Raw genomic sequence first — 14,228 nt, 5'->3', positions numbered from 1 at the left:
GTTACTGAGAGAAGGATAGAAGCTGTAGGAGGGTAGTTTAGAAATCAAAGCTTTGTGCCATACTCTATCAAAAGCTTTTGATATATCCAAGGCAACAGCAAAAGTTTCACAAAAATCTCTAAAGGAGGATGACCAAGACTCAGTAAGCCAGAAGATCACCAGTAGAGCGGCCTTGACGGAACCCATACTGGCGATCAGATAGAAGGTTGTGAAGTGATAGATGTTTAAGAATCTTGCTGTTGAGGATAGATTCAAAAACTTTAGATAGGCAGGAAATTAAAGCAATAGAACTGTAATTTGAGGGATTGGAACCTGGTGCTGTTTCCCTGACTAGTGTCAGCGTGCACGGGCCTCGGGTACTGACACGCCGGAGCGAATTGGCCTCTCTGCCCGCAGGTCCAGCAACAGGGCTGAAGGGGCGACGACGACCAGCCTGACTCCGTCGAATTGGTCCTCCGCCGTCCTCGTGGACGGCCGCTCGTTTTTAACGAAGAAGGCTTAAGGCAGTCATGCAAGCTATATCCCCGTTTACCACATCCCCAGCATCTCCCGCGGAAGGATCCAGCATCTTCCAGCGGTGTGTTTTGCGTGCGGCAGATGCGGAAGTCGTGGTGCACCGCAGGAGCTGTCGACTTCACTTCGTTGGTCAGCATGACTGCCTCAAACCCAAGTGCATATGCCAGTGCCTCTTGCAGGCTGACCACACGGGCTTGTTTCACGTGGATCGTCAGCTGCGGGTTCCCCAGGCTAACTGCTGCTCCGCCGCGCCCGCCAGGATATGCTTTGTGAGCCAGTAACTCCAAATTCTGGACCAACAACTGCAGCGACCCGCCCCTTCCTAGCATCTTCCCATGGAAGCGCGCTCTGTACACTTTGACCTGATGCTGACTGCCGAATCTTCTTTCGAGAGCAGCCGTTATATCGGCATAGGAAGTACGTTCGGCGGCAGTCAGGTGCCCCAGTACTTCCATGGCGGGTCTCTTCAGGCAGGACCCCAGATGGATTGCCTTCTCCGAGCCATTCCATCCTTGAGCTGCAGCCAGCAGCTCAAAGTGAGCTAAGTATACTTTCAGAGAGACTCGCCCTTCGAACTCCTGGGGTTTCCGGCGTGAGGGCGAAGCAAAGTAGTCACCTGGGGACAAAGGGGCGGCGGGGCGATACGAAAGCGAGGTCGCCGCGGAGGGAGGAGCGGCTTTGGATGGCGAAGCTGCCCGGTTTGGCTGGGCCGCGGCGGAGAGCGGGTGCGGCGGGGCGGCGGCGTGGGGTGTGGTGCTGGAGGTCTTCAGTGGCGGCGTCCACATATCGCGCCATGGGGTTTCGTCATCGTATTCGTCGTGGTCGCCCACACGCCCGCACTCCTCCCCTCCATCAGCTACGCCTGGCCCATCTTTCAGCCATGGGCTGCCCGCCTGAGCGCCACCCATATTACCACTCGGGTCCCGCACCGCATCCATCACCAGCCTCAACTCCTCCCTGTTCGTTATCGTCCTTTACGAGATCGATTTCACGGGCCTGCCTGTCGCCCATGCACCTCATCACCAGTTGTATGTTCATCAGCATATCCAACAGTTCATCCATGGTAGGGTGCCTCTCACCGGCACTCTCCTTGACAACTGTCTCGCCGTCAGCTATTTTGACACAATTAGATAAGCCTTGCCTTCCGCCACTACTCCCACTACTCCTTACACCAAGAAAAATGTACCCACACCAGCAGGGGGCGCCTTACACCGTTGCGGGGTTCGGGGCGTGTGTGTCGGTAGAAGGACTTTACCTGGGCGGCTGGGAACGGCTGCGGCTCTGACTGACCCGGTCACTCTCAGTGAGGACAGTCACACAGAACAGAGAGAGGAAAACACACATCTCCTTATGCCCATATATTACACAAGAGTACACAAAGTCATCGTGCAGTATACGACACACAGGGGCGGGAGGCACTCACACCGTCACAGTCAGTCACATTCAAACTCTACTTGGAAGGACTCAACTCGTTTTCCCTTGTCTCCTTCCTCACACTTGTCACATCGCGGTTTCGATACTCTCTTTCTCTCTCTCTCAGTGCCACAGGGAGCCTCAAACCCTGCCTCCTATGTCATCACCTCTGCCAGGCGTCACTTAACTACACCTATTCTAGTTTGCAAGGTGGGTACGAGTCATGCAGATTTTCAATACTGCTAAGAATTATTGCTACTTATACATGCAATGACACTCATAGAACTACAACTAAACGGTACCTTATAACAGTTATTCCAAGGTTAGCTAACCCACACACACACACACACACACACACACACACACACACACACACACACACACACACACACACACACACACACACACACACACTCACACACACACACAACCCACACGGACACCCTCATGACCACAGGGCCTCATAGGTCAACCGGTAGGCTTATGTCAGCTCTCCTTACATTAGGGCGCCAGCATTTAAACAACGTCCCACACAACGCCGCTAGCCAAGTCACCCACAAATGTACTCATATGAGGGTACTTCATACAGACAGCATGCTCATGTGTTTGCCAGTAGCGCTGCTACATATACGCGTTCGTAACATTATATATATATATATATATATATATATATATATATATATATATATATATATATATATATATATATATATATATATATATATATATATATATATATATATATATATATATATATATATATATATATATATATATATATATATATATATATATTGCTTCTCGACTTTATATGAAATTTCACTTTCTCTCTCTCTCTCTCTCTCTCTCTCTCTCTCTCTCTCTCTCTCTCTCTCTCTCTCTCTCTCTCTCTCTCTCTCAATAAAGGTTGAAGAGCACTTATTTAGAATTATGTGTGATATATATGTCACTGTACACTTAAAAGGCATGTAATTATTGAATCTTTGTTTTACTGTTTGTGCCGTGTTAAGCAATAAACAATAAGTCTGTTGTATTTCTTTGGATATTGTGGTTATCTGGCATAAATGCCATTGATAATAACACATTTAGGAAATTATGATGTACTTTTCGTAATTAAAACCATCAATTCCTTCTTATTTTTCGTCCAGTATGCAAAAAATAAGTGGTTAATTCCCATAGCTCAACACGATAGATCGTAATGATTTGCGGATCGTAAGCTCCGCTCAGACTAGATAAGCTCCGCCCACTGGCCTTACTTGGGTGGAAGCTAACCGCGCGCGAAGGCGCCTCCTCCCATCATACCTTCATGGTATATTCTGATTGCTGCTGGAAACTTCACTCGATTAGCTTTCCGCCATTGCAGTTGTCTTTCTACTATCCAAAAATTATCGTATGACTCTTTTTCAGACTGGAGTTTGAGCAAAATCACCCGGCAGCAGTGATTTTTAAACTGATATCAGAACGTGATAAGGTTTAGTGACAAGCGCTCGGTACCTGGGATAGAAAAAGAAAGGCACTAAGTTTACCCAGGTTAGCTGATCGGGGAAAGGCAACCACTTTGGCAGCCTCCTCAAAATATTTTTTGTGTTCCTTGCACGGCTGTGTGCTTATTCTGTGATCACTGTAGAAGGGCATTTCTGTTTGGTTTCTTCTTAGATATATTATCAAGAACGAAGAAATGTGTAATATATTTTCCTTCGGTGAGGGGATTAAGGTGTACACTGACTTTCGTTTCTCATAAAACAAATTTAATTCGATGTTCTCAAGCTTCATCGATATGTTCTATTTCGATGATTAAGGTTCTTTCAAACCTTTGAAATTTCTTCAATGGAAAACAATGATAAATATTAATATTAAACTTTCTAGATATGTTGGCACCGCCAGCCTTTGGTTGGGAGTAACTATGCAAGGAACAAATTTAGACTATTAGATAGATAAGTACGTGCTTAATTAACACCCCGATCAGTCTTATTGAAGGTTCCACTATTTTGTGTTAGTTTTGCGTAAATATCAATGACAAAATATAATGAAACGAAGCAGCCGTTGGTGGATGTAAAGTAGGGATACGACTCTATGAAAGAAATTTTATGGGGCACAAAGAACAGAAAATCATTGTCGTGACCTACACAGTTACATGACACATCCCGTTCTCACTGACCCTAGAAAAAAAATATTTCACTCATTGTTAGACAGGGACATGGGATTGTGAGTTCGGTGGAAACACTAATCAGATGGTAAAAAAGTACTATATGTAGACGATTATCCGAAAAGTGGTAGTTTCGTCAGGCTACTGCGAATCCCGATATCATCTTAGTTTCAGCGAAAGACCGCATTGATAATGCTATCAGCTTAGAGGAATCTCATAAAGGGATGTTGTATCAAATAAACAATCATGCAGATTCCATCAGACTCAAAATTGTGGAAATTTTTCCCTATAATTCGATCACCATCCTTATTTGTAACGGAACAAGTATGATTTGCGATATTTTGTAAGTACGTTGGAAATAACTTACGCTATAACTGAATTAAAGAGTAATATTGCATTTTATCAAGTTAATCATGATATCATTAGAACTTCAATTAATGGTAGCCAACACGCTGTGACATCATGACCAAAACAACTATGTAAAAGACACAACCTTATGTAGTTAGCACTTACCACCCATCATTACTGCATGCATAGAGATCATAGTTTCTTGTACGAGTAGTTATCAAAGCCCGCTCCCGAAAGCAGAATCGATATGTGCTCTATCTTTAGTATAATTGGAAAGCGCGACTGAACCGCCGAACGCATCTATCTACCAAGCGCCAGATCCCCCAAGCCAGACACACAAAAGCTCTCCACAATAGCCTGCAAACTTCAAGGTTGATTCAATCTGCCGAGCCAAGTTCCTCATCCTACTTATTGGCCGTACTATAGTAGGGATCAAATCTGGCTGACGTGATGGGTAGCTTAAGTCAAGTCAAAATAATATAATTCCTACTCGAAAACATTCCAGAGATACTACATAGAAAGAGCGGCATTGTGTTGCTGTGTCTATATCTCAAAAAAAGGTACCATGGGTAACCATATACTGGGTTGCAAGCATAAATTCATATATTCAAACAAAACCATGTGCGTATGTTTAATTTTTCATTGTATTGCAAGGTTGAAACATCTGAGAATGCATTACATTATTTTCGTTATAGTTGTGAATTTTGCCATGTCTGACCAATAAATAATGCTGATTCTTAGTAATCACAAGAATAACAGTTTCGTTTTAGAGTCTGGAAACTTTAAGAAAATGTACTTTGATGATCTACATCATGCAATCGGTCTTTTTTTTTTTTTCCAAAGTAATAGACCTTTAGCTAACAGATGCTTAAACTGAAGATGTACACAAGTACTGCAATATAATGTAGCTTGACATTTTCATCAAATTTAGATTGCTTCATAGTTTATGCAGTATCCATAGTATTTATTTATTTTTATTTTTTTCTATGAAGGAGGGACATTGGCCAAGGTCAACAAAAGTCCAATAAAAAAATAAAAAAAAGCCCACTGAAATGCCAGTCCCATAAAAGGATCCAAAGTAGTAGTCAAAAATTGAAGGATAAGTGTCTTGAAACCTCCCTCTTGAAGGAATTCAAGTCATAGGAAGATGGAAATACAGAAGCAGGCAGGGAGTTCCAGAGTTTACCAGAGAAAGGGATGAATGATTGAAAATACTGATTAACTCTTGCGTTAGAGAGGTGGACAGAATAAGGCTGAGAAAAAGAAAAAAGTCTTGTGCAGCGAGGCCGCAGGAGGAGGGGAGGCATACAGTTTTTTTTTTTTTTTTATGTAGGAAGGATACTGGCCAAGGGCAACAAAAATCTAATAAAAAAAATGCCCACTGAAATGCCAGTCCCATAAAAGGGTCAAAGCAGTGGTCAAAAATTGGTGGATAAGTGTCTTGAAGGAATTCAAGTCGTAGGAAGGTGGAAATACAGAAGCAGGCAGGGAGTTCCAGAGTTTAACAGAGAAAGGGATGAATGATTGAGAATACTGGTTAACTCTTGCGTTAGAGAGGTGGACAGAATAGGGGTGAGAGAAAGAACAAAGTCTTGTGCAGCGAGGCCGCGGAAGGAGGGGAGGCATGCAGTTAGCAAGATCAGAAGAGCAGTTGGCATGAAAATAGCGGTAGAAGACAGCTAGACAGTCAGTTAGAGGAGAGGAGTTGATGAGACGAAAAGCTTTTGATTCCACCCTGTCTAGAAGAGCAGTATGAGTGGAACCCCCCAGACATGTGAAGCATACTCCATACATGGACGGATAAGGCCCTTGTACAGAGTTAGCAGCTGGGGAAGTGAGAAAAACTGGCGGAGACGTCTCAGAACACCTAACTTCATAAAAGCTGTTTTAGCTAGAGATGAGATGTGAAGTTTCCAGTTCAGATTATAAGTAAAGGACAGACTGAGGATGTTCAGTGTAGAAGAGGGTGGACAGTTGAGTGTCATTGAAGAAGAGAGGATAGTTGTCTGGAAGGTTGTGTCGAGTTGATAGATGGAGGAATTGAGTTTTTGAGGCATTGAACAATACCAAGTTTGTTCTGCCCCATTCAGAAATTTTAGAAAGATCAGAAGTCAAGTGTTCTGTGGCTTCCTTGCGTGAAATGTTTACTTCCTGAAGGGTTGGACGTCTATGAAAAGACGTGACAAATTGCAGGGTGGTATCATTAGCATAGGAGTGGATAGGACAAGAAGTTTGGTTTAGAAGATCATTAATGAATAATAAGAAGAGAGTGGGTTACAGGACAGAACCCTGAGGAACACCACTGTTAATAGATTTAGGAGAAGATCAGTGACCGTCTACCACAGCAGCAATGGAACAGTCAGAAAGGAAACTTGAGATGAAGTTACAGAGAGAAGGATAGAAGCCGTAGGAGGGTAGTTTGGAAATCAAAGCTTTGTGCCAGACTCTATCAAAAGCTTTTGATATGTTCAAGGCAACAGCAAAAGTTTCACCAAAATCTCTAAAAGAGGATGACCAAGACTCAGTAAGGAAAGCCAGAAGATCACCAGTAGAGGGGTCTTGACAGAACCCGTAATGGCGATCAGATAGAAGGTTGTGAAGTGATAGATGTTTGAGAATCTTCCTATTGAGGATAGATTAAAAAAAACTTTAGATAGGCAGGAAATTAAAGCAATAGGACGGTAGTTTGAGGGATTAGAACGGACATTCTTTTTAGGAACAGTCTGAATGTAGGCAAACTTCCAGCAAGAAGGAAAGGTAGATGTTGACAGATAGAACTGAAAGAGTTTGACTAGGCAAGGTGCAAGCACGGAGGCACAGTTTCGGAGAAATATAGGAGGGACCCCATCAGGTCCATAAGCCTTCCGAGGGTTTAGGCCAGCGAGGGCATGGAAAACATCACTGCGAAGAATTCTAATAGGTAGCATAAAGTAGTCAGAGGGTGGAGGAGAGGGAGGAACAAGCCCAGAATCGTCCAAGGTAGAGTTTTTAGCAAAGGTTTGAGCGAGGAGGTTAGCTTTAGAAATAGATGTGATAGCAATGGTGCCATCTGGTTGAAATAAGGGAGGGAAAGAAGAAGAAAAAGCAAAGTTATTGGAGATATTTTTGGCTAGATGCCAGAAGTCACGAGGGAAGTTAGATCTTGAAAGGTTGTGACACTTTCTATTAATGAAGGATTTTTTGGCTAGTTGGAGAACAGACTTGGCATGGTTCTGGGCAGAAATATAAAGTGCATGAGATTCTGGTTATGGAAGGCTTAAGTACCTTTTGTGGGCCACCTCTCTATCATGTATAGCACGAGAACAAGCTGTGTTAAACCAAGGTTTGGTAGGTTTAGGTCAAGAAAAAGAGTGAGGAATGTACGCCTCTTTGCCAGACACTATCCCCTCTGTTATGCGCTCAGCACACAAAGACGGGTCTCTGACACGGAAGCAGTAGTCATTCCAAGGAAAATCAGCAAAATATCTCGTCATGTCCTCCCAACTAGCAGAGGCAAAACGCCAGAGGCACCTTCGCTTAGGGGGATCCTGAGGAGGGATTGGAGCAATAGGACAAGATACAGATATGAGATTGTGATCGCAGGAGCCCAATGGAGAAGAAATTGTGACAGCATAAGCAGAAGGATTAGAGGTCAGGAAAAGGTCAAGAATGTTGGGCGTATCTCCAAGACGGTCAGGAATACGAGTAGGGTGTTGTACCAATTGCTCTAGGTCATGGAGAGTTGCAAAGTTGAAGGCTAGTTGAGGGGGGGTGTCAAGACACTTAGGGTCATCGACAGAAAGGCAGTCCGATCTGGGGACATTTATGGTCCCCTTCCCAGATGGGAACTCCGAGGCTGGTGTAGGAGTCGCCATGATAATTTTGAAATTTTTGAGAGAAGGGTGTGTGTGTTATTAGGTGCTTGTAGTTTTGTGTGGAGGAAGAGAGTTGTCTTTAGAGGGCAGGCTCTGACTGTCCCCTTGTGTTGTGAGACATAGAGGAAAACGTTCAGTGAGGTCACAGCTAGGTTTAATAATAAGCTCACAGCACCCCCTGAACAGTGTTTTAGGCCTCACTGGGAGTAAAGCACTGTTCAGGGTGTGCTGTGAACTTATAAGTTCACTTTAAGTATACTAAATGACCACAGAATCATCGTTTCTTCATTTCCTCATATACTAAGTATACTAAATGGCTATTTCATACAAATCTTTTCTTGCGACAAAAGACAAATGATTTCGTATATTTGTACTTACAGTACGATTCATCATCATCGTCGTCGTCGGATTCATCTGTGACATCACTGGTGCCGTGGGAGAGAGATGAGGTGCACCCCCGTGCCTGTTGAGGCGTTGGGTAGTTCCAGGTAAGCGACTCCAGCTCCATGAGCGCTGCGCGTTGGTCTGCTGTCACCGTGTAGTCGTCGTCTGCGTCGGTGATCCTGAGGGAAAGAAAGTAATGGCTATAGGAAAAATGAAATCCAAGGAAATGAGGAAATAAAGAAACGATGATTCTGTGGCAAATTTTCCCGCGACGGGGGATATGAGGTGAATCTGAAATCTCTTGGCCATTCATCTAGCTTGTGTGGTATAGATTATTATTTTTCATGCAGACTTCACCATGAGCACCAAGAAACACTGAAATTTATGTGTTGCCACTGCTACTACTATTACTACCACTATTTTTCTATTTATTTATTTTATTTTACACATATCCAGAAGACTGGAGAAAAACACAAATACTGAAAGACAAGTGGTGGCAACCACATCTTCCCACCCTGCCAACTGGCAAGAACTTCCACCCTTATACTGGATTATAAATCATGGAAGGGAATGAGGGTGGAAGGAGCAACCCGAGTTGCTGTCTCTTTAGCCAGCCTATCGGCCTTCTCATTCCCATGAACTCCCACCACATATGTGGGTACCATACAAAATGTTATGTGATATCCTTTGCGCTGAAGCAGGTGAATCCACTCTAAATTAGATAAAATTCGGGGAGGGAGAGAGAGGAAGTAAAATGCTCCAGGGCAGACAACGCACTATGGGAGTCACTGAAAATACTATAGCTTGAAACCGGTAAGGTAAAAATTATTTTTAGGGCAAGAATAATGACAGATAACTCTGCCGTAAAAACAGAAGCAATTCTCGGAAGGCTACCGCCCTGATAGAAGGAAGGGAATATAACACTATATCTCACTCCTACATCAGACTTTGAACCATCTGTGTAGACAGGGACAGAGCCAGTGTTCCAAAAATAAAGCTCGAGATTCGTACTGTGGTAATAAGTTTTTATTTTAAACAACAGGAGGGCAGATCGATACTCGCGAAAACTGCCAGTACCCGACCTTTGAAAGGCGATGGGGGCAAACGGAGATGGGAGGGTACATCAAACTCAGTCTTGGCAGACCTGACCCGATATCCAAAAGACTTAGGAAAATTATATATAAGGGAGAACGTGCATCATGAGAAACTGTTGTATAAGTGACAGACTCAGAAAGGCGGTGGATTCAATACCAACACCTCATTACTTGAGACTGGCGATGTAAGTCCAATGGCGGGACACAGCATCCACCACCAGGATAGGAATTGGGGATGATCTGAACGCACCGGTTGCCAAACGAACACCAGCATGGTGCTCTGGTTCCAACATGCGAAGCTGACCCTCTGTGGCAGAAGAATAAATTTCACAACCATATTCCAATTTAGATAGAATAAGGGTCTAGTGTAAAAAGAGGAGTGTTTGCCTGTCCGCACCCCAAGAGTGATAAGGCCTTCATACATGTGGTTTTCATATATTTAAAAATGGGGCACTCAGGTCAGCTGTATGTCAAGCATAAGACCCAGAAAGCGAGTTTCCTCCACACATGAAATTCTTCTATGATATAAATACAGGTCTGGGTCAGAGTGAACGCCAAGGAGACGGCAAAAATCAATAGCAACAGTTTTCGAAACTGAGAAGCGAAAACCCCGCATCTCAGTCCAACGGGAAATCCTATTAATTGCAAATTGCAACTTTCTTTCAATTAGTGGCACTCGTGCCGATGAAAAGGAAACTGACAAGTCTTCTACATATAAACATCTACGGACTCCCTGTGGAAGTACACGAATAATATTTTTATTGCAACAACAAACAATATGACACTCGGTATACTTCCTTGGGGCACACCCTTTTCAAGTGGGCGTGCTTCAGACAGAACGCCCCGATCCGTAACAGCAAACAGGAGGAGACAGTAGATACCTGCCGAAACGATAATTACTCCCAGTGAGGTCTAAAGCACTGTTCAGGGAGTGCTGTGAACCTATCATTAAACCCAGCTGTGACCTCACTGAACGTTTCCCTTTGTGTCTCACAACACAAGGGGACAGTCATAGCCTGCCCTCTAAAGACAACTCTCTTCCTCCACACAAAACTACAAGCACCTAATAACACACACACCCTTCTCACAAAATTTTCAAAATTATCATGGCGACTCCTACACCAGCCTCGGAGTCCCCTTCTGGGGAGGGGACCATGAATGTCCCCAGGTCGGACTGCCTTTCTGTCGACGACCCTAAGTATCTTGACACCCCCCTCAACTTTTTCATCATTAACATTATTAACATCATTAACATGGACATTCGCCGTCTAAGATCTAATTTTCAATTTGTAGAACACCACCTCTCCTCTTTTAAACCTCATCTTCCTTTCCTCACTGAAACTCAGGTGTTTGAGGCAACTGACAGTAGTCCCTTTTCTGTTCCCTTCTACTTTCTCTATCCTCATTTTCGATCCAAAGCTGGATGTTGCATTTATGAGCGCAATAACTTAACCTGCTCTCGTGCCCACGCTCTTGAATCTTCCGAGTTTTCCACCATCTGGCTACGACTACAGAGTCACTCTCAAACTAAATTGATATGTGCTGTATACCTCTCATCTAACTCCTCTGACTATAAGAAATTCTTTGACTACTTAACTTCCAAAGTGGAGCACATTCTGACCATCCTCCCTTTTGAAGAGATCTCCATTCTTGGAGACTTCAATGTTCACCACCAGCTTTGGCTTTCCTCTCCCTTCACTGACCATCCTGATGAACTAGCCTTCAACTTTGCTATCCTCCACGACCTAGAGCAATTGGTGCAACACCCTACTCGTATTCCTGACCGTCTTGGAGATATGCCCAACATTCTTGACCTTTTCCTGACCTCTAATCCTTCTGCTTATGCTGCCATCTTTTCTTCTCCATTGGGCCCCTTCGATCACAAGCTCATATATGTATCTTGTCCTATCGCTCCAATCCCTCTTCAGGATCCCCCTAAGCGAAGGTGCCTCTGGCGTTTTGCTTCTGCTAGTTGGAGGGACCTGAGGAGGTATTTTGCTGATTTTCCTTGGAATGACTACTGCTTCCGTGTCAGAGACCCGTCTTTGTGTGCTGAGCGCATAACAGAGGTGATAGTATCTGGCATGGAGGAGTACATTCCTCACTCTTTTTCTCGACCTAAACCTTCTAAACCTTGGTTTAACACAGCTTGTTCTCGTGCTATACATGATAGAGAGGTGGCCCACAAAAGGTACTTAAGCCTTCCATCACCAGAATCTCATGCACTTTATATTTCTGTCCAGAACCATGCCAAGTCTGTTCTCCAACTAGCCAAAAACTCCCTCATTAATAAAAAGTGTCACAACCTTTCAAGATCTAACTCCCCTCGTGACCTCTGGCATCTAGCCAAAAATATCTAAAATAACTTTGCTTCTTCTTTCCCTCCTTTATTTCAACCAGATGGCACCACTGCTATCACATCTATTTCTAAAGCTGAACTCTTCGCTCAAACCTTTGCTAAAAACTCTACCTTGGACGATTCTGGGCTTGTTCCTCCCTCTCCTCCACCCTCTGACTACTTCATGCTACCTATTAAAATTCTTCGCAGTGATGTTTTCCATGCTCTTGCTGGCCTAAACCCTCGGAAGGCTCATGAACCTGATGGGTTCCCTCCTATTGTTCTCCAAAACTGTGCCTCCGTGCTTGCACCTTGCCTAGTCAAACTCTTTCAGCTCTGTCTGTCAACATCTACCTTTCCTTCTTGCTGGAAGTTTGCCTACATTCAGCCTGTTCCTAAAAAAGGGTGACCGTTCTAATCCCTGAATCTACCGTCCTATTGCTTTAATTTCCTGCCTATCTTAAGTTTTTGAATCTATCCTCAACAGGAAGATTCTTAAACATCTATCACTCCACAACCTTCTATCTGATCGCCAGTATGGGTTCCGTCAAAGCCGCTCTACTGGTGATCTTCTGGCTTTCCTTACTGAGTCTTGGTCATCCTCTTTTAGAAATTTCGGTGAAACTTTTGCTGTTGCCTTGAACATATCAATAGCTTTTGATAGAGTCTGACACAAAGCTTTGATTTCCAAATTACCCTCCTACGGCTTCTATCCATTCATTAATGATCTTCTAAACCTTGTCTTCTAAACTCTTGTCCTATCTACTCCTACGCTGATGATACCACCCTGCACTTTTCCACATCTTTTCATAGACGTCCAACTCTTCAGGAGGTAAACATTTCACGCAGGGAAGCCACAGAACGCTTGACTTCTGATCTTTCTAAAATTTCTGATTGGGGCAGAGCAAACTTGGTATTCATCAATGCCTCAAAAACTCTATTCCTCCATCTATCAACTCGACACAATCTTCCAGACAAGTACCCCCCTCTTCTTCAATGACACTCAATTGTCCCTCTCTTCTACACTGAACATCCTCGGTCTGTCCTTTACTTATAGTCTGAACTGGAAACTTCACATCTCATCTCTAGCTAAAACAGCTTCTATGAAGTTAGGTGTTCTGAGACGTCTCCGCCAGTTTTTCTCACCACTCCAGCTGTTAACTCTGTACAAGGGCCTTATCCGTCCATGTATGGAGTATGCTTCACATGTCTGGGGGTGTTCCACTCATACTGCTCTTTTAGACAGGGTGGAATCAAAAGCTTTTCGTTTCATCAACTCCTCTCTTCTAACTGACTGTCTTCAGCCTCTCTCTCACCGCCGCAATGTTGCATCTCTAGCTGTCTTCTACCGCTGTTTTCATGCTAACTGCTTTTCTGATCTTGCTAACTGCATGCTTCCCCTCCTCCCGCGGCCTTGCTGCACAAGACTTTCTTCTTTCTCTCACCAATATTCTGTCCACCTCTCTAACGCAAGAGTTAACCAGTATTCTCAATCATTCATCCCTTTCTCTGGTAAACTCTGGAACTCCCTGCCTGTTTCTGTATTTCCACCTTCCTATGACTTGAATTCCTTCAAGAGGGAGGTTTCAAGACACTTATCCACCAATTTTTTACCACTGCTACCATTTACCATCTTTTCCAGCAACTTACAAATACATGAGGTTAAGGAAATTGGAGGTAATTACAGCAACATCCCAAGAAGATGGAAAATCACCGGTGTTCCAAATAAAATTATAGAGATCAAATAAAAAGGTAAAAGCTTCATCGAACATGTGGCGCAAAAAGGAATATCGGATGTCATCGGGGCATGGGGATGAATCATAGCACTGGGACAAAGCCATGCGTAGCTCAAAGAAAATGGGACATTATAAGACTCTCCACCAGGAGAGGCAAAATTCACGCCAGTAGATTCCAAGTGTCCACGATGAAGTGCCATAGGTGCAGTTGGATCCTCTCCGGAGACACCAGCAAAGTGCTTAGCAAATAGATCGTCAACACTCTTCGGGTCTGCCGCCACCATCCTCCCATCACTGCCAAGTCCTCTTTAAGGTGTGACGCACACGGCATGCGTTTGTCGAAAAGTCTCCAAGCAGTGGATGTCCCCATCATGTCGTCGAAAGCGAGAAAAGGCAGCA

General features: G+C 43.9%; 1 protein-coding gene across 3 annotated transcripts in view; it reads right to left on the bottom strand.

Moving 5' to 3' along the window:
* LOC135103731 (titin homolog) overlaps window positions 1–14,228 on the bottom strand; it is a 155,193-nt gene that overhangs the window by 47,826 nt on the left and 93,139 nt on the right. For all 3 annotated transcript variants that reach the window (XM_064010393.1, XM_064010391.1, XM_064010392.1), the window contains exon 2: window positions 8,656–8,840. In XM_064010393.1, coding sequence (XP_063866463.1) covers window positions 8,656–8,840 — 185 coding nt within the window. The remainder of the gene's footprint in view (window positions 1–8,655; window positions 8,841–14,228) is intronic.

This window comes from Scylla paramamosain, chromosome 9 (assembly GCF_035594125.1).
Source record: "Scylla paramamosain isolate STU-SP2022 chromosome 9, ASM3559412v1, whole genome shotgun sequence".
Lineage (NCBI taxonomy): Eukaryota > Metazoa > Arthropoda > Malacostraca > Decapoda > Portunidae > Scylla > Scylla paramamosain.
This window is presented reverse-complemented; position numbering and strand designations above follow the sequence as displayed.